Here is a 22,131-nt window from a genome sequence, read left to right on the forward strand (position 1 = left end):
ATTGAGATATGCAGTTTTTCTTTTTCTTTTTTTTTTTAAGATTTATTTATTCATGAGACACACAGAGAGAGAGAGAGAGGCAGAGACACAGGCAGAGAGAGAAGCAGGTTCCATGCGGGACTTGATCCGGGCACCCTAGGATCACTCCCTGGGCTGAAGGCAGACACTCAACCACTGAGCCACCCACGCGGTCCCTAGTTTTTCTTTTTTAAGAAGCATAATTGAACTATAGATTTTCTAATATAAAATTACACATGAAATCCAGTAATAAGCTCCACTTGGTCAGGATGATTAGAGTTTTTAATACACTGGTTATGTTTTAATATTATTTAGAATTAAGTGACATAAAAAAGTATAGGACTTTCTCCTATTTTTCTTCTTTGGTGTTATCAAAAGAAATGTTCTTCAGGAGCCTAAGTGGCTCAACTGGTTAAGTGTCAGCTTGGTTCTGCACAGGTCATGATCCATAGGTCTTGGGAATGAACCCCCTAGTTCTCTGGGTTGGCTCAGCTTGCCAAGGGAGTCTGCTCTTCCTTTGTCCCTCTCCCCACTCTCACTCTCTCTCAAATAAACCTTAAAAAAAATTCCTTCTTGTTTTCTGAATGTATAAGAGTAAATAACTTATTGAATGGACAGAACTCTGTATATTGCTTTCATACCATGATAAAGTTGAAAACTTATAAGTTGAACCATAGTGAGTTGGGGTGGGTATATAAATACATATTTGCTTTTTTGTCTTTGTATATATCCAATTTATGTTTAGTGCCTCATGTGTGCTTGAAAAGAATCTGTATTCTTTAATAATTGTTCATGGCCTTCTCTATACCATGTATCTATTAAATCAGGTTGTTATCCATGTTGTTCAATTCTTCCATTAATTTACAAATTTTTTTCTCGTTTTCTTGACTTTTCAACACTGAATGTATCCATTTCACCTGTAGTTTTATTTTGCTGTATGTATTTTAAGACAATTGTATTAGAGGTACATACATTTAGAAACAGTCCTGTCTTCCTGGTTTATTCAAGTGTTTTTTTCCCCCCGAATTGTGAACAGCCTAATTATTCCTTAACAATGTGTTTTGTCTTACTTTGTTACACATTAACATAGCTTCCATTCTGATCATGATGGAATAACAGAGATTGGATTAACCATTCTGCTACAAACGGTTTCAGATATTGGACATGAGGTGGTGAAAACCTGTGATCCCCAAGAGTGGGAGCCCTACTTATCTCCTTGGCTTTCTGTCTCAAAGCACATTATATGCTTCGCTGAGCAGGGAGAGGGCTCAAGGAGATTGAGACAGCTGGAAATTGTGAGGCAGAATTCCAGAGAAGAGTGAGATACACAGAAAAAAGGCTCAGGAAATCTGCCTGGGGTTCCCTTAAATCTGTGCTGCTAAAGATATACATGTGTCAGGCAAAGCAGACCTCACACAGGCTGGAAGGCAACTGATGAATCAGTGGAGATTCCTTACTGATCACTCAGTAAGGAGTGAAGACCCTAAAAGGGCTATGTTTTAATGTTCACATTAAAATACCCCCAGAAAAGACTACTAACCAGAGTTTAAAAGCAAGACTTAAACTAATCAATCAAGAATGTAACAACTGCCTATAAAGCTCTACATACTTAAAAAAATCCAATTAAAAACGTACAGATACGCCAACAAGCAGGAAAACGTGACCTGCAGTCAGATGAAAAATCAATTAATAGATAGACTTGAAAATGATGCCGCAGTGCAAGTGTTATCAAATGCCCTAATATATCTGCAGCTGGAGTCACAGGAGAAAAAGTAGGATGGAAGAGGAAAGGAGACAGAAAAAAACTTAAGAAACAAAGACTGAAAAATTTCCAAAGTTGATCCCATAAAACCTCCAAAAATCATGATAAACCTTAAGTATGATAAAAACAAAGAAAATCAAAGGCTCATGGTGATGCAGTCAGCTAAGTGTCCCAGACTCCTGGTTTCAGCTCAGGTGGTGATTCCAGGCTCGTGAGACTGAGCCCTATATGGGGCTCAGACTCAGCATAGTCTGCTTAGATTCTCTCTCCCTCTTCCTCTGCCTTCCCCTGTCACTTGCACACAAGCTCACTCACGCACTCTCTCAAATAATAAATAAATAAGTCAGTCTTTAAAAGACAAAACAAGGAAAATAACAATGAGGCATATCATAGTGAAATTCCTGAAAAAGTGATAAAGAAAATCTGAAAATTAGCTAGACTGACTCATTACACACAGAAGACCAAAGTAAGAATGATGTGACTTCTTGCCAGAAACTATACAAGTCAGAAGATAATGAAATACCATCTTTAGTATACTGAAGGAAACCTGTCAAACCGGAATTCTATACTCAATGAAAATACTTTCAAAAATGAAAGTGAAATACAAATCAACCTCTTCAAACAAAAGCTGAGATTTTGTCTCTAGCAGACATGTACTAAAGAAATACTACTGTTCAAAACAAAAACTACAGTTAAGTAGAAGGAAAATGATACCAGATGTTAACTCAGATCCTCACAAAAGGAAGGATACTAGAAATGGTAAACATATAAGTACATATAAAGTAACTTTTTCCCATTTAAAACATTTCTTTAAAGTTTACAAGCCAATAATGGACATAAAATGCAATTATAAAAAAAAACAAACCAAGAACACATGACAAATAGAAAACAAACTGATTTCTAGAGTTACAATATTCTAATATTCAAATTTCCAGTTTTTAATTAAAAAAAAATCACAAGGCATATAAAGTAACAGGGAAATACGGCCCATTCAAAAGGACAAAGTAAATTGACAGAAAGTATCCCTGCAAAAACCCAGATAATGGACATGTTAGACTTTCAAGGAATGGTCTTAAATACATTTAAAGAGCTAAAAATAATTTTTAAAATGTTTTTAAAAAGAGACACCTAAAGGAAATCAGGAAAACAATGCATGAACAAAATGAGAATATCAAACAGAAAAAGAACCAGTAAGTTCTGGAGTGGAGAGGTCCCTGCCTGGATCAGTTGGGAGAGGAATATGCTAACTATTAATTTTGGGGTTTTGAGTTTGAGCTTCATGCTGGATGTAGAGATTCCTTAAACTAAAGAAAAGGGCAGGGGGTGGGGGGCAGCCTGGGTGGCTCAGTGGTTTAGCGCCGCGGCCTTCAGCCCAGAGTGTGATCCTGGAGACCCGGGATTGAGTCCCATATCAGGTTCCCTACATGGAACCTGCTTCTCCCTCTGCCTGTGTCTCTGCCTCTCTTTCTCTCTCTCTCTCTCTGTGTCTCTCTCATGGATGAATAAATAAAATCTTAAAAACAAAAACAAGGGAGAAATTAAGACATTTCTACATAAACAAAAGCTGAAGAAGCAGGTCACCACTAGACCTGCTAGACAAGAAATGCTAAAGGGAGTCCCTCAAACTGAAAATGAAACAAAAAGACACTCCACAGTAACTTCAAGCCAGTAGAGGTAACTGCATGGGTAAATATAAAAATCAGTATTATTGTATTTTTTTTTAAGTATTTTATTTATTCATGAGAGAGACACACACACAGAGACAGACAGACAGAGGCAGAGCCACCCAGGCATCCCTGTATTTTTGGTTTGTAACTCACTTATTTCCTACATGATTTATAGGACAAATGTACAATTATAAATCTGTGTTACCGGGCATACAAGTAAAGATGTAATCTGTGACAGCAACATCATAAAGGGAATTGGACCTGTACAGAAATACTTTTTGAAGTTAAGCTGGTACCAATTCAAACTAGACTGCTATAAATTTAGAATGGTAAATGTAATCCCCATGGTAACCACAATATCTAAAAAAAAAAATACAAAATAGAAATTAAAAATATACACAAAAGGAAATGAGAAGAGAATCAAAACAATTCACTACCAAAAAAAAAAAAAAATCAACTAAACACAGAAGGCAGTAATGGAGGAAGAGCAGGAGAAAAAGGTGTAAGACAAGAAAAACAGAGTAAAATGCCAGAAGTTCTTCCTTGTCAGTAATGTATTACATGTAAAACAGATTAAGCTCTCTAGTCACTATAGGTTGTCTGCAAAGACTTACTGCATATACAAAGACATGGACAAGTTGAAAGTAAATGGATGGAAAAAGATATTTCATCCATATGGTAGCCAAAAGAGAACTAGGTTAGCTATACTAATAACAGACAAAAAAAACCCTTACAGTCAAAAATTGTTACAAGAGATAAAGAAGGGGGCAGCCCAGGTGGCTCAGCGGTTTAGCACAGCCTTCAGCCCAGTATGTGATCCTGGGGACCTGGGATCGAGTCCCACGTTGGGCTCCCTGCATGGAGCCTGCTCCTCCCTCTGCCTTGTTTCTCTGCCTCTCTGTGTGTGTGTGTCTCTCATGAATGAATGAATGAATGAATGAATGAATGAATAAGTAAATAAATAAATAAAATCTTTTTAAAACAGAGAGATAAAGAATGACATTATATACTTCTAGAAGGGTCAATTCATCAAGAAGATATGGCAATTATAAAATATATGTATCGGGGTGCCTGGGCAGTTCAGTTGGTTAAGCAGCCAACTCTTGGTTTTAGTTAGGGTCATGATCTCAGGTCTTGAGATCAAGCCCAGCACGGAGTTGGCTTCAGATTCTCTCCATCTTCCTTTGCCCCTCCCTTGGCTTGTGCTCTCTCAAATAAATTTAAAAATCTTAAAACAAACAAACAAACAAACAAACAAAAAACAGAACACTACATAGATGATTAATAAAGAAAAAGAGGACTTCAACAACATTATGAATCAGTTAGACCTAAAAAGACCTATAGAACACTCCACCCAACAACAGAATATACCTTTCTCAGGTATACATGGAATGCTCTCTCCAGGACAGACCATGTAGGCCACAGAGTCTCAATGAATTCTAAAAGATCAAAATCCAAGTATCTTTGACCATATGCAATGAAACAAGAAATTCACAAATATGTGGAACCTAACAACATACTCTTACTTTTAAAAAATATTTTATTTATTTTATTCATGAGAAACACAGAGAGAGGCAGAGACACAGGCAGAGGGAGAAGCAGGCTCTCTATAGGGTGCCTGATGTGGGCCTCAATCCCTGGAACCTGGGATCATGACCTGAGCCAAAGGCAGACACTCAACTGCTAAGCCATCCAGGCGTCCTCATACTCTTAATAGATGGAGGACTCATACTTCTTGAGTTTAAAATATTTTTTTTTCAATTTTTATTTATTTATGATAGTCACAGAGAGAGAGAGAGAGAGAGGCAGAGATATAGGCTGAGGGAGAAGCAGGCTCCATGCACCGGGAGCCCGATGTGGGATTCGATCCCGGGTCTCCAGGATCGCGCCCTGGGCCAAAGGCAGGCGCCAAACCGCTGCGCCACCCAGGGATCCCCACTTCTTGAGTTTAGAACTTACTACAAAGCTATAGTAATCAGAATAGCGTAGTACTGGCATAAGGATGTTTACATATCAATGGAATAAAATTCAGAGTGTAGAAATAAATTCACACATCTATGGTGAGCCAAATTTTAATAAAGGTGTCATGTTCATTCAATGGAGTAAGAATAGTCTCTTCAAAACAGTGTGGGGGAAAAAAAACAAAAATAAAAACAAAGAAAAACAAAACAAAACATAGTGTGGGGACAACTAGATTTCCAGATGATGGACCCCTAGCTTACACCATGTACAAAAATTAACTCAAAATGGATCAACAACCTAAATGCAAGCCAAGACCATAAAATGCTTAGAATAATACACCGAGAAAGTTTTTTATGACTTTTCATTTGGCAATGGATTCTTTTACCTATGACATCAAAAGCAGAAGCAATAAAAGATATTAACAGAAAGTGAAAAGAAAACTTGTAGCATGAGAAAAACTGTTTCCAAATCATGTTTGATAAGGATTTAATATCAAGAATAAAGAATTTCCCCTCCTCCCATTCATGCTCTCTCTCCCTCACACTCTCTCTCAAATAAAATATCTAAAAAAAAAATTTCCACAACCCAACAAAAAGACAGACAACCCAATTTAAAAATGGGCAAATGGGGATCCCTGGGTGGCGCAGCGGTTTGGCGCCTGCCTTTGGCCCAGGGCGTGATCCTGGAGACCCGGGATCGAATCCCACGTCGGGCTCCCGGTGCATGGAGCCTGCTTCTCCCTCTGCCTGTGTCTCTGCCTCTCTCTCTCTCTGTGTGACTATCATAAATAAATAAAAATTAAAAAAAAATAAATAAATAAATAAAAAAATAAAAAAAAAATAAAAATGGGCAAATGATTTGTGCACTGCTCACTAAAGAAGATATGTAAATGCCAATATGCACATGAAAAGATGCTCAACAGGGGCGCCTGGGTGGCTCAGTCAGTTAAGTAACCAGCTCTTGATTTGGGCTTAGGTCATGATCAGGGTCTGTGGCTCCACAGTTCAGCAAGGAGTCTGCTTGGATTCTCTCTCTCCCTCTACCCCCCCCCCCCGCTTATATTCTCTAATAAATAAATAAAATATTAAAAAAAAGATGCTCAACATAATTAACCTTAAGGGAAATGCAAATCAAAACTACAATGAGATATGATTTCATATCTACTAGAACGACCACAATAAAAACAGAAAAAATACCAAGTGTTCTCAGGAATGTGGAGAAATGGGTATCTAGTGCATTGCTGGTGGGAATGTAAATTCATGACTTTGGTATATTTAAAAAAGAACTGAAAACAAGACTCAGATACTATATGCCAATATTCAATGTGGTATTATTCACAATAGTCATAAGTTGAATGGATAAACAAAATGGAGCATATACATACAATGGATTATTATTCAGTCATAAAAAGGAATGAAGGTCTGACACATAGATGAACCCTGAAGATAGCATTATAAGTGAAATAAGCTAGACACAAAAGGACAAGTGTATGACTCCACATTTATGAGGTACCTAGAGTAATCAAACTCAGAGACAGAAAGTAGATTAAAGGTTATCAGGTGCTACAGGGAGGAAAAAATAGAGAGTTATTGCTTAATGGGTACACAGTTTCTGTTTGGGGTGATGAAAGTTGGGAAATGGATAGTGGTGGTGGTTGCACAACAATGTAATATAATAAATGCTACTTAACTAGGCATTTAAAAATGGTGAATTCTGATATATTTACCATACAAAAATTTTATTATTATTATTTTTAAAGATTTTATTTACTTATTCATGACAGACACACACACACACACACACAGAGGCAGAGACACAACACAGGCAGAGGGAGAAGCAGGCTCTATGCCGGAAGCCTGACGTGGGACTCAATCCCAGGTCTCCAGGATCATACCCCAGGCTGAAGGCGGCGCCAAACCGCTGGGCCACCGGGGCTGCCCCTCACAAAAATTTAAATTGCAGCACACTTCCTCCAATTAAATCTGACAAAGAATCCCTGTTCTAAATCTTTTTTTTTTTTTTTTTAAGATTCTGTATTTGTCTCTTTACATTCCTTCATTTCAGGGCCAATTATGTTAACCGTATTTTCTTATTTTTGTGTTCTTGATGTTTTTCCATTTCAAGCTTTACAGACCCAGGGAGAGACTGCCCCTCCCATGGCTGGTAATTCCTAAAGGGAACAACTTGTCCAACAGAATGCAAACTAACTAGTCCAAGGTCACATCTCCTCTATCTTACCTGTACACCCCAAAAAGCAATATTCCTCCATTTTAATTCATCCCTTGGTCAGGTAGTAGTAGGCAAGTAGAGACCACTCCTGTAGGCCAAAGCCCTATGGATTCATTCAAACTAGCCAATCCTAAACTGTTTATACTCTGCCCTGCCTTCATGGTTTCCCTCAGAAACTTTAGTAAAGGCTCTGGCCTAAATTGGCTTGCCCTTCCCCTTCTGCCTGGTGCTTTCTTCTGTGACCCGATACGCATGCAGTGGTTCTCTGATCTGTGAACCTAACAGACTTCTTTTACACCTCATTCCTGTCCCTTCCTGTGGCCAGAATGACTTTATCATAGCTTACCCCATACTGACATTTGAAAAACAATCTCAATATGTAAAAAACTGGTAAAAGTGAAATCTGATTGGGGCATCTGGGTGGCTCAATGGATTAAATGGCCCACTCCTGATTACGGCTCAGGTCATGACCTCAGAGTTGTAATTGAACTCTGTATTGGGTATGGAGCCTGCTTGAGATTTTCTCCCTCTCCCTCCCACTCTCTCCCCCTTGAAAAGAAAAAAAAAAAAAAAAAGTGAGGCTGATTATGTTAACCCACAAGTAAGTAAGGCTTCCTCTAGAGGTATTTCCTAATTCTCTAAATTATTTTTTCTCTTTTTTTTAAAGTAAGCTCTCAGCTTACATGAGAACCCAACGTAGGGCTTGAATTCATGACCCTGAGATCAAGAGTCGGACAACTAACTGTCTGAGCCACCCAGGTGCCCCCCACTCTCTAAGTTGCTAACTGGAAACAGTTACTAAAAGTATTGCTAAAGGGGTGAAAAATAAGTTTTACAGGCAAACAGAACAAGTAATTCTAAGAGTACCCCCTTTCTGAAGTAGTTGGGGTGAGTGTAATGGGGAGTTTTTAAAAAGAAATCTCAAGATTTGGGCTGGTTCTTCAACCACGAAGTCATGTTGGGGGTAGAAATACAATAAGGACATAAATGGGAGAGGGGCAGGGAAGAGTCTTAAGAGAATCTGAGTGAAAGAAAACCGAAAATGGAAGCTGAAAAAAGTGCTGAATTCTGGAGGTAGAGAAACTGAGGAAATGAAATTTCAGAGAGGGTGCCTCTATCATTCTGAAAAGTAGCTTGGCAAACCAATCACAGCAGGTCTTAGAATGTAGGAGACACAACTATGTGGTGAAGCCCAAGTGAATTTATTATATAAAAAAAAATTGTAGGGGACTGCAGTGGCCTCCCTTTGGGGTTCCTGATTACCCCTGTGCCTGGAGACTAAGAGGCACAGGACAGATTTCTAAAGGCAGCACTGTGGATTGCTGTCCCCCATTACCTGACACATGGTTTTTCATGACTCTGAGCCTGGGCTCTCCCAGGGGGCGGTCTCCTCCTTCAAGCAGAGCTGACAGCAAAGCTGGAAGGAGAACCTGGCTGTGCTTCTTTAGTCACCATGGTGACAAGAAACTATTGCAAATATTTGCTTATGACTTCACTGGAGAAGCCAGGCAGGGGAGGTTAGATTGGAAGAAGGAACGACCACAGAAGCACATCTGGAATCAGCAACCAAAGGAATGTTGGACTCTCATTGAGAAACCACTGGCAAACTTGCTATTTTCATTATGCACTCCCTTACTTGCTAGGGCTGGATCAAGAAATCTAGGATACAAATATACCTTTTCTAGCATCTGTCTTATTCTTTCTTTTTTTCCTAATATCTGTCTTAGCCTTTGGGTTTTCTTAGTCAAGGAACTCTCTCAAAATGAAGAGGTCCTAGAAGTTATACCTCTCATTTCTAGAAAATAAATGGCTAATGTTGCCATGCACTCTCTAAACTTGCAAGGATCACCAATAATAATACAAAATAAGCATGGACCTTGTTATGGTCTGAACTGTGCCCTGCTTTCAACTCCTATGTTGAAGGCCTGGCCCCCAGTCCCTACAAATATGACTATGTGGAGATGCGGTCTTTAGAGAGGTGAGGATACTGGGGTGAGGCCCTAATCCAATATGACTAGTATCCTTATAAAGAGGAGAAAATTAAGACATAGATGCAGAGAGAGAATACCATGTAAACATGAAGACAGCTATTGATAAAGCAAAGAGAGAAAAGTCTCACAAAAAGCCAACCCTGCTGATATTTGATCTTGGAATTCTAGCGTCCAAAACTGTGGGAAAATATATTCTTGTTGTTTAAGCCAGACAGGTTGTGGTACTTTATTATGGCAGCCCTAGCAAATTACTGTAAGCCCTAACTGATAAAGAATCTGAGTCTCAAGTCACATATGGAGTAGCAATAGATTACTGCAACATTCCATTTAATCACTGATATGTTTAAAATTTTGCACATGTTTTCAGAAAAAGGCATACTACACATAGCTGTCCTGTGTATGGGATGGGAAGAATACTACTACACCTTCAAGCTCACATCGTGTACACCTGCTGACTTCTAGGGCTTTCCAAATCAAAGACTTATGTTCATGGTCTGTACTTCAAAAAGCTACCAAGCAATCATTGATTGAAGGCATCTGCCTGGAATAACCCAGAAGAGCTATATTTAGGAAATAAGGGAACTAGCATTATTTTCTAGGCAATGGCCTGACAATCTTCAAAGAAGATGCGACCTGGAACACTATGAAGCAATCACTCTTTACAAATGATTTCCCTTGTCCTGGTGCTAAGTTGAGTGGGTGCTCCTCAGCAGAAGGAGGCTTTCTAAAGAAATGTTATTGTAGCTGCCCCGGTACTCAGAATGAGCTAAGGCTTTAAATCACACAGACTGTTTGACATATGCTACAGTTAGAAGCTTTACAACTCTTTGTGATGTGTTAAAGTTTTCATAATGGCACTGGGAAGAGAGATAAAAGAAATAAATAGTTACTCCCCAGTTTAAAGCCTCTTCCTTCAGGAAAGCAAGATTTCTCCCAGGTTGAAGTGACTTTTTTTCAGTTGGCCTTTCATAACGTTCACTAGAAATTCTCTAGTAAATATGTATCAACATACAATTCCTATGATAAAACCCTATGGTCATATGCCTGCTACTGAAAAGGAATAAGGGAGGGCAGCCCCGGTGGCTCAGCAGTTAGTGTCACCTTCAGCCCAGGGCATGATCCTGGAGACCTGGGATCGAGTCTCATGTCAGGCTACCTACATGGAACCTGTTTCTCCCTCTGCCTGTGTCTCTGCCTCTCTCTCTCTCTCTCTATGTCTCTCATAAATAAAATTAAAAATAAAAAAAAAGGACTAAGGGGGTACCAGGAAAAAGAATCCATAAACCTTAGCAGGCTAGTAACATTTAATAATGTGCCAAGCTCTTTGTTGATATAATCTCTAATCTTCAAAACAATCCTGAGAATCTATTTTACAGATGAGAAAAATGAGACTCAGAGGGCAAGTGAACAAGTCAGGAAGCTAATACATCAACCCTGACCTAGTTGGTCCCAAACTCCAGGTTCTTTTTTTTTTTTTTTCTTTTAAAGATTTTATTTATTTATTCATAGACACAGAGAGGCAGAGACAGAGGGAGAGGGAGAAGCAGGCTCCATGCATGGAGCCCGATATGGGACTTGATCCCCGGTCCCCAGGATCACACCCCAGGCTGCAGGCGGCGCCAAACCGCTGCGCCACCAGGGCTGCCCCAAACTCCAGGTTCTTATTTCCTGAAAAGAAAAGCTACTGGTAATAACAAATCCATCAGAATTCTGGGTTGAAAGGTACTCCATCACCATAAAGAAACAAATCTGGTCACGTCCCAGAATTTCAGTTAACTACAAACTTAAATGCCTTAAAAGGTAAAGAGGTGAGTGAGTTTTAACAAGACAGTCATAGTATTACATCAGGAACTATACTCATACTCAGTTTTTACAATACTGTGCCAGCCAAACAAGATTTGACAGGGGCTAGGGTGAAATCAGTGGTTTTAAGCCCTTGGACGGTAACTAAAGACAAATTAATGGCTAAGGAACCAGGTTTAGAAGTGTTATTACTTACACAAGATCATTCAGCCATTAAATTGTGAAGCTGGGAATGGAATCTAGATCTCTAATTCTAATGGCCTCCACTTTTCATCCAACCTCTGAGAATTACCTCTTTCCCCCCACCACACATATAATTCTATTCAATTTGGCCTGCCCTTAGACTAGGTTCTGTCTATACTGATCTATGTACTCATAGTCATTTTAACTTGAGAAATACTGGCAATCAATTCTCTAAACAGTGCACCTGAATACAGGGAGCAACTGAAAACTTTGCCAAGATGTTTGCCTAAGAGTTCCACCCTGATCCACCGTATCTGATTTTTGGGAACTCATTTTTTTTTAAGATTTTATTTATTTATTCATGGGAAACACACACACACACACACACACACACACACACACAGGCAGAGACATAGGCAGAGAGAGAAGCAGGCTCCCTGTGACGAGCCCGATGTGGAACTTGATCCCAGGACCCTGGGATTGCACCTGAGACAAAGAAGATGCTCAACCACTCTGAGCCACCCAGGCACCCTGGAACTCATTTTCATAGTATGTTTTTCTTTGCAGAGACTTCTCTCTAGACCACAAATCCAACTAACCACAAACCTAAAGTACATCTTACACTGTATAAACACCTGTACAAACCAGAATTAACCAAATCAAAATTCCTCTAGAACAGATAAAGCTAGCAATGATAGGATTGGAAAGGTGGGAAGACAACACAAAACACAAGTGACAGAGGTAAATTCAAACATTTTCAAAGACATTCCTCCAACTTACCTACTCAGTTTCTTATCAAATATAACACAGACTGGCTTAAATTTTGTCTGTCTATAAAGAGCTGGTCTATCTAGTAGATAATTCCTGTGAATGCATACAAAGTTGATGACAAAGTTTTGGTATTGCTGATTTACAACTTTGCTAGCTAAAGTCAGCACCATGGGAATGAATAGTTCCAGGAATCTCACCACCCGAAATTTTTTAAAAAGATAAGTAATCTCTATACCCAATGTGGAGCTGGAACTCACAACCCTGAGATCAAGTCCCATGCTCCACCTACTGAACCAGCCAGATGCCCCGACTACCTAATTCTTTATCCTAATAATCAGCCAGTCACTTGTGAGTGTATCTTTTCATTCATTTCCCCATTGAAGCTACTGCCCCATTTCTCTGTTCTCATTAAGAGCAAAAGAACTTTTTGTCCCCTTTTTATGATTTACTTTAAAAATAATGTATTTATTGGGATCCCTGGGTGGCGCAGCGGTTTAGCGCCTGCCTTTGGCCCAGGGCGCGATCCTGGAGACCCGGGATTGAATCCCACATCAGGCTCCCGGTGCATGGAGCCTGCTTCTCCCTCTGCCTATGTCTCTGCCTCTCTCTCTCTCTGTGTGACTATCATAAATAAATGAAAAAATAAAAATAAAAAAATAAAATAAAAAAAATAAAAATAATGTATTTATTTTGACAGAGAGAAAGAGTACCTGGAAGGGGTGGTGGTGGCAGAGGAAGAGAGATTATCTTAAGCAGACTCCATGCTCAGCACAGACCCCAATGCAAGGCTCCATTTTACCACTGAAATCATGACCTGAGCTGAAAGTGAGTCAGATGCTTAACCAACTGAATCACCCAGGCACCGCATGAATTATTTAAACACTGAAAATTTGAAATAGCATAATAAATATCTATAAACTCTCTTTTAAGATTCAACAATTTAATGAAACACCTGTTATCCAGTCCGTGCTCAAATTTTCTTATTTATTTCAAAATGGTTGCTTTCGTTTGTTGGGTTTTTTTTTTTTTTCAACCCAAGCTAAAATCCAGTCAAAGTTCAGCCACTATATTAGTCTATTAACACTATTATGGAAAATTTCAGATATATACAAAAGTAGACAGAATAGCAAGTAAAATGAATCTCAATGTGATCATTTAGATTCAATATCAACTAGTAGCCATTAATCCAGGTTTCTATCTACTCCCAGATCCTGAATCACTTAAGCAAATTCCTATATCTCATCTATATATACTTCAGTATGTAGCTTTAAGCAATAAAAACTTTTATTCTTTTATTACAATATTATTATTCCAATATTTGGTCATTTTTAATCTGTAAAATCCCTATCCTTCTCTCCTCCAATCCCTTTATTTTACTTGTGATACCGACTTTCTGGAGACTAGGTCAGTTGTCTTAATGAACGCCCTACAATTTCATTTTTTGTCATTAATTTATATGCCTATCTCCTGTATTTCCTGCAAAATGGAAGTTAGGTCTTGAGGCTAGATTCAGGTTTATAATTCATATTTATTTTTTAAAGATTTTATTTTTTTGAGGAAGAGAGAGATCTGCGAGAGCGAGCATGGGGGGTGGCCAGGAAAAGTTGAAACAGACTCCCCACTGAGCAGGGAGCCCAACAAGGACTTGATCCTAGGACTCTGGGATCATGACCTGAGCCAAAGGCAGATGCTTAACCAACTGAGCCACCCAGGCATCTTGGGTTGACAATACGTTTTTGGCAAGAATTTTATATGTAAGATATAAAGCATGATAAAATGACTTTTAAAAGTAGGCATTACTACTATTTTTTAACCTATGTGTGCTCTGTTCACTCTAATTCTTCAAATCCGACTTCTATTCCTTATGTTCCACAGAAACTGCTTTTATGAAGGTCACCAACAACCTCCCTGTTGCCATCCATATCTAATGGACAGAAATTTCTGTCCTCTTTTAAAGCCCTCAGTAGTAATTACTAATCCGTTCTCTCTCAGAAGCACTTCTCTTGGCACCCCTCCCAACCTCAACCAATCTTCTCAGTCCTCTTACTGGCTCCTCCTCCCTACAACTACATACTGGTTTCTATCTCCACTCTTACTAGGTGATTTCATCCATTCCCATTATAACTTCCAAATTTATGTCCCAAGCTCAGCCTTTTCCCTTGGGCTCCAGATCCATATATTTAACTATCTATCAAAATCTTTACTTGGATATCTAAAATTAACTCTAACCCCCCCCAAGCCTCAACGGCATTTACCAGTTACTGAACCCAAACCCTGCTTCCCTACCATTTCTTTTTTCTTTTTTTTTTTTTTAAGATTTTATTTATTTATTCATGAGAGACACAGAGAGAGGCGGAAACACAGGCAGAGGGAGAAGCAGGCTCCACGCAAGGAGCCCGATACAGGACTCGAATCCGGGATCACACCCTGAGCCAAAGGCAGGCGTTCAACTGCTGAGCCACTCAGGCGTCCCTCCCTACAATTTCTTAGCATTAATACAACACACTCTCTCCACTTTCATCTAATCTATTGCCAAAACATGTCTTAGTTTTATCTCCAAATATATCATGAATGTATTTACACATCTATCAATTTCTGACCCTGATGTCATCCAAGTCACTACTATCTCTCCTCTGGCTACTAAAAAAACTCTATCTCTTCTTCTCTTCCCCCACACTCCCCATCCATCACCACAATAATACCATAGACACCATGTACAATAAAATCCTCTACCCAATTCAAGGCCCTGCATATATATTCATCTCATTCAACTCCCTACCTTCATTCATCATATGCTCCTGTCACAATGGCGCTATCAAGTATTTGCAGGTTATTTCCGGCTGAAGTCTTCACACTTCCTCTTTTCTCTCTGCCCACAATGCTCTTCCCTAGCGCTTAAAATTGCTAGGTCCGTTCCTCATAACCCTAACCCAAAGTAAGCTACTCTATTTCTGTCAGAACATCTGTTTTATTTCCTTCATTATACTATTTTCCAGTCTCTATTCTCTTCTGTAGGACATTTTAAATTCTGCAAAGGCAGGGACCATTGTTGTATCTCCAGCATTTTAGTATCATAAATTCACAAGCATTTGTTAATGAATCACTGTTCAAAAAGTTTATTAAGTATTTACTGAATACCTACATTGCCTCAAACACAAGGCCTAGTGCTAACAGTTGCATAATACGTATTTGCCAGTTAAGTGTAAGGTAAGTTAAGAAGACCTTACAGCAAAGAAATCTACCTGTGACTGGAGTGGAGCACAACTTCCAAAGGCAGATTTTAGAAGAGTTTCCTCCTAGAAACCCAGAAATTATAGATTTCCTCTAGAATTGATACAAAAACTGAATACAAATGAGTTGTCAAGCAGCAGGACACAGGTGCTTCAGAATACATTTTGAACCGCTAAATTCAGTGATATTGTCAGTGTTGATTCTATTTGACTTTCTAATTTGTCACTGATGATCACTTTTGCTTTCTTGAAACTCCACCCATGATTCTGAGACCACCACCTTCTTTCACTTCTTTTTCTTTCTTTTTTTTTTAAAGATTTTAAAAATTTATTTATTCACAAGAGAGACAGAGACACAGGCAGAGGGAGAAGCAGGCTCCTCAAGGGGAACCCGATGCAGGACTCATCCCAGGACTCCGGGATCACGCCATAAGCCAAACCACTGAGCCACCCAGGCGTCCCCCTTCTACCAGTTCTCTTTCTTACCATTCCTCAGGTTATATACTGTGTTCCTCTTCAATGCCCATCTCTCACTGTCAGTATGGATCAAAGTTCTACTTTTGGTCCTCTTCTCAGCAGGAGCACCCTGCTCCCCAGGGAATCTCCCCTGGCTTCAACCTCCACTTTTATACCAAAGTACCAAATCTCTACCATCACTGCCTCCTACATGAAGTGTATTTCCAATGCCTACTGGCTATATCTCCACCTCGCTTTCTCTTTATTTAAAAAACAAATTTTTTTTAAAGATTTATTTATTTGACAGAGAGAGAGTGAGAGCGAGCACACAAGCAGGAGGGGCAGAAGTAGGTCTCCCACTGAGCAGAGAACCCGACTCAGGGCTTGATCCCAGGACCCTGGGATCATGACGGGAGCCAGAGGACACTTAACCGACTGAGCTACCCAGGTGCCCTTCTTGCTTTCTCTTTATTTTTATTTTTTTAAAATTTTTATTTATTTATGATAGTCACACACACAGAGAGAGGGGCAGAGACACAGGCAGAGGGAGAAGCAGGCTCCATGCACTGGGAGCCCGACATGGGATTCAATCCCGGGTCTCCAGGATGGCGCCCTGGGCCAAAGGCAGGCGCTAAACCGCTGTGCCACCACCCAGGGATCCCCCTTGCTTTCTCTTTAAATCAATTTCTTCTTTCATCTTCCCTAGTTAATATAATTACCATTCACCGGGCCTTAGAGTCAGCCATGAACTTCTTCCTCCCCAAATTTCAACAGATTTATAAACTGATTTTTACCTATGCCAGAGTCTCTTCTTAACCAAAGTCCACTCAGCCTCCCCTGAGCCTTTTCTCAACTAGGCCTCAACCATGGTCTATAAACAGTTGAACAAAACACTAACACAGTTTCTAAGGTGTCAGGGTCGCATCACTAGGGTGACCCTAGTCCTTCCTTAAAGTACCTGCCTGAGAAAATCAAGACTGCAAAGAGTTACTGTTTCTTCCACCAATACCTGAAAATAAGGCCCCTATATCCCAGGCTCCGTGGGAGGGTAGGAGCCTAAAGTCAATAAGCACCAGTTAGCAAACCCAGATGGGTTTCACATGAACTAATACCCATTTCTCATATTTTGTTATTTTTCACTTCCCTGACTTTTCTTAACCTCCTTTCTCTGGCCCCTCTATTCTTCCATCCTCCCTTTAAACAGCCCAGTTACTCCTGTACAAACTGAGGCTGAATTCAGTTCAACTTTTCCCTGTTGTAATAGTATATTATTAACATCTGTCCTAGTCATTTAAACTAGTATCTAGCTTTATCATTGACTTGGGATTCCCAATTGCTTCCTACTGACAATCTGCAATGACACTGTTGTAGTTTACAACTCATCACCTCTTACTTCTAAACCGCTAAATCTTTGAGAGCAAGAATCCACAGCACAGTGCACACCAGTCTCAAACATTCCATCCGACATCTTAAGCTTCAGTTTCCCAAAGGATCCAAAGTGGTTTACAATATAAATATAAAAATGTAAAATAAAAAATCTGGAATAGGAATATACCAATTTGTATAGAAAACAGGGAAAGATGAGGGGTGCCTGGGTGGCTCAGCCGGTTAAGCATCCAACTCTTGGTTCCAGCTCAGGTTACAATCTCAGGGTCAGAAACAGAGCCCCGTATAAGGCTCCATGCTTCACGCAGAGTCTGCTTGTCCCTCTCCCTCTGCTCCTCACCACCCCCTCCACTCATACTCTCAATCTCAAATAAATATAAAAAACAAAAAACAAAACAGGGAAAGATGAATACAGGTAAGCAGGGCTCAATTATCAAAACTGAGTGGCATTTTGGGGCAGCTAGGTGGCTCAAATGATTAAGCATCTGCCTTCAGCTCAGGTCATTATCTCAGGGTCCTGAGATCAAGCCCTGTGTCTGGCTCCCTGCTCAGTGGGAAGTCTACTTCTCCCTCTGTCTCTTGCCTCCACTCACACTTGCTCATACATGTATGCTCTCTTTTAAATAAAGTCTTAAAAAAAAAAAAAAAAAAGAGTTGCATTTTGACATGTCAGCTGCCTGGCAGCCAAAGCAAAGCAATGAGTTAACACTTACATAATTTTCATTATTCATAATGGTGCCTTAAAAAAAATTCATTTACTTATTTGAAAGAAATCTCAAGCAGACTCCTGAGTGTGGAGCCCACTCCCATAACCCCAAGATCATGACCTGAGCCGAAACCAAGAGTCAGATGCCCAACCAAATGAACCACCCAGGCGCCCCCATGATGGTGCCTTTTGAAACACCACAGTTTTAAATTTTGACTATGTCCAATTTATCTTTTCCTTTTTGGTTGCTTTTTTATATCTAAGAAACTACTGTCTAATCCAAGGTCATGAAGTTTTACTCCTCTGCTTTTTATTTCTTTTTTTCCTCTGCTTTAAAAAAAAAAAAAAAAAAAAAGATTTTTTGCCCGTTAGATTTGTCTTTAATCCACTGAGTTAATTTTGTATATGTTTGTATATGTCTAACTCTGTTCTTTTGTAAATGGATACTTATTCTTTTTTAGGCATTATATATAATAACTAGCACATGAGGATAATAAAAATAAACTAGTGATCCACTTAAGTCCTTTCTTAACTAATTTACCTTTGTGATACCTTCAAAATTAATGATTTTTAGGATTAAACTAGTCTATCAAACCAACAAACTGCTGCAGTACACATGTTCCTTTCCTGTGTCAAGTTTCTTAGTTCTGTGTCTTGCAAGACCTCTGTCAGGCCCCAACACAGGTAAGGCTCATGATACTCCTGCCAAGAAAATTTGTGTAGTCTTCAAGTTCAGTCCAGAATGCTTTCCAAAGTCTCTAACCATGGTAAAAAGGTTTTATCTAAATCCAGAGTAAAATCCAAAATATCCCTTTTGAAAGATCTTTGAAATAGCCCAAAGTCAACGTCTAACATCTATGAGAAGACATTCCCAAGGAAAACTCAAATTTGATTAGTAACAATTTAGTAATAATTTGGTTAGCTTTTTTTTCTAAAGATTTTATTTATTCATGAGACACACACACGCACAGAGGCAGAGACATAGGCAGAGAGAGAAGCAGGCTCCATGCAAGGGAGCCTGACGTGGGACTCGATCCTGGGTCTCCAGGATCACGCCCAGGGCTGAAGGCAGTGCTAAACCGCTGAACCACCCAGGCGCCCAAACATTTATGGTTAGCTTTTAAAGCTAAACTCATATATAGAATCCCCATTTCAGAGGTAAGGAGACAAAGGCATACCTTGCAGAAGGACCCAATTAATTAAATGGGTTTAATCCAGGTATTTCTAAAGCCAATGCTCTCCCTACCACATATACTTAACAGCCTGTTATTTTCTGGAAGAAGTGTCAATGTTCCTTCTACCACCCTAACGACTGCCTGCTTCAATCCCTCATATGAGATGTGATCCAGTTTCTGCCAGGAATGGGGAATACAAATATTAGATGACAACAACACTGATAGAACAGAAGTAGAAAATTGTAGGGACTGGCAGGTGGTTAGGCAATCATATGAAGGCAGTCTGCCACTTCAAAGGATAAACAAAAACAATCATTTGAGTTAATCCTCCTTGTTTTAGAAGTATTCCACCCTGCGTGTGTGTTTGTGTGTGTAGAAGGGAGTTCCTGGAGGTGGCTACAGCTGCTGCGCTGATGATATCAAGTTGAGGGAAATATGATGAGCTAAGATAAATGTCATTTAAGTATGGTGCAGGATTTGAAAATGTTTTTAGAAGTTCAACGGGGACACCTGGGTGGCTCAGTCGGTTAAGCCTGCCTTCCGCTCAGGTCATGATCCCAGGGTCCTAGGATCCAGCCCCTCCCGCTCCCCTTGCTTGTGCACATGCCTGCTTTGTCAAATAAATAAAATCTTAAAAAAAAAACAAAAAAAAGTTGAACATTATAGGGGCACCTGGGTGACTCAGGCATCTGACTCTTGATTTCAGCTCAGGTCATGATCTCAAGTCATGAGATTGAGCTTGGTGTTGGGCTCCATGCTCAATGGGAAGTCTGCCACTCTCCCTCTGCTCATGCTCTCTAATTAATAAAATATTTAGAAATACTCTTAAATAGAAAGTTCAGTATTATGTAAATGGACAAAATATCTTCAAGGGTTTGCATTAGAAAGAAATAGCTAAGAGAAGACAGCTGTGGGGATCCCTGGGTGGCTCAGTGGTTTAGCGCCTGCCTTGGCCCAGGGCGTGATCCTGGAGTTCCAGGATTGAGTCCCACATCGGGCTTCCTTCATGGAGCCTGCTTCTCCCTCTGCCTGTGTCTCTGCCTCTGTGTGTCTCTCGTGAATAAATAAATAAAATCTTAAAAAAAAAGAGAGAGAGAGAGAGAGAGAAGACAGCTGTGCTAAATGGACCACCAAAAGCCATACTGGAGACAGTGTGGTACTGGTAAAAGGAGCCACAAGGCCAGAAAATTGGATTTCTGGTCTTGCTACTTAATAAATGTACAACCTTGGGTGTCACTTACGTGTATCTCAACTTTCCTATCCTTACCCTGTCTACCTCAGAGTTATGATGAAGATAAACAATACACATGAAAGTACTTTAGGATTAGGTTTGGTAATAGCCTTTCAAACTTCTGGAGTTTCTCCCATAGTGTTATGACCAGGAAATACTGCAAACAAGAAAACAGTATTATGAAACAGCATAGCATGAGGCTCTCACGGTGTTATCTGCCAGCCTGTCAGAAATGCTAGTCACGAAGACAATGGGAGAGGCTCTTCTATGGGACAACTGGGTCAAACCACAATGGGGCCATAATTAGGCTATTTTATTCTGGCAGATCCTCACAGGACTGGGCTGAACAGTGATCACTCTAGGAAACAAAGCTGAATCTATAAACTAGGTGGTTTGGCTAAAAGACCACATGGAAAAACTCTATCTGCATACAAACTATGTATTATAGTTTGTATAAGGTCTAAGCGAAGTATGGCACACTGAAGTCCTGAATCAGATGATGACAGTCCCAGGCACTAATTCTCTAAGGCTAATTTTCCCATAGATTTACTAGTCCTTTTGGCCCTTGAGTCTATATATAAGTGCAATGGTCAGATCTAGTGGTGGGAAATAAGGGGTAGTTGGAAACACAGGACAGGACTAGGATAGCTATAGTCCAGACAATTTCTCCCAAAGAAAATTTCCAATTATCCTTTGTAGACTGTGCAGAATCTGGCAGCTCTCACCTTTAAAAAATTATTTATTTATTTATTTAAGAGACAGAGTGAGTTAGCGAGAGAGAGAGAGAGAGAGAGAGAGAGAACACAAGTCAGAGGAGAGGCAGAGGGAGAAGCAGACTCCCAGATGAGCAGGGAGCCCAATGACTTGATGATCCCAGGACACTGGGGATTATGACCTGAGCCAAAGGCAGATGGTTAACTGACTAAGCCACCCAGCCACCCCAGCTCTCACCTTCTTAGGGATACCCCACTGTCACTACCACTAGCTGCTGAAAGGAACTAAGATGAATTAAAGTACAGAAACCAGGGATCCCTGGGTGGCGCAGCGGTTTGGCGCCTGCCTTTGGCCCAGGGCGTGATCCTGGAGACCCGGGATCGAATCCCACGTCGGGCTCCCGGTGCATGGAGCCTGCTTCTCGCTCTGCCTCTCTCTCTCTCTCTCTCTGTGACTATCATGAATAAATAAATAAAATCTTTAAAAAAAATAAAAAAATAAAAATAAAGTACAGAAACCAAAGAGCTCAACTTCCATTTAAGCTAGCTCCAAAATATTCACTGAATATCTTCTACACACATTACTCAAGGAATGAAGAAGAAAATAGGAGCACCTGGTTGGTTCAGTTAGTAGAGCTTTGTGACTCTTTTTTTTTTTTTTTTTTTTTTTAGCTTTGTGACTCTTGATCTTGGGGTTGTAAGTTCGAGCCTCATACTGTTTGTAGATATTACTTAAAAATAAAATAGTAAAAAAAATTATAAATATAATCCAAATAATCATCTTCAAACTGACTCAAATAGACAAGTGATTTATTATTCATTTTAAAAAATGTGTGTGCCAGGCACTG

General features: G+C 39.8%; 1 protein-coding gene across 4 annotated transcripts in view; it reads right to left on the reverse strand.

The window, feature by feature from the left end:
* KPNA6 (karyopherin subunit alpha 6) overlaps positions 1 to 22,131 on the reverse strand; it is a 52,401-nt gene that overhangs the window by 19,732 nt on the left and 10,538 nt on the right. Inside the window, exon 1 of one of the 4 annotated variants that reach the window (XM_025448201.3) lies at positions 8,975 to 9,119. The exons of 2 other annotated variants lie outside the window; for them this stretch is intronic. In XM_025448201.3, coding sequence (XP_025303986.1) covers positions 8,975 to 8,993 — 19 coding nt within the window. In that variant the 5' untranslated portion in view covers positions 8,994 to 9,119. Of the gene's footprint in view, positions 1 to 7,647; positions 7,770 to 8,974; positions 9,120 to 22,131 lie in introns of those variants that run through there. One more of the 4 variants, XM_025448200.3, reaches the window with a different exon arrangement.

The sequence above is a fragment of the Canis lupus genome, chromosome 2, assembly GCF_003254725.2.
Source record: "Canis lupus dingo isolate Sandy chromosome 2, ASM325472v2, whole genome shotgun sequence".
Lineage (NCBI taxonomy): Eukaryota > Metazoa > Chordata > Mammalia > Carnivora > Canidae > Canis > Canis lupus.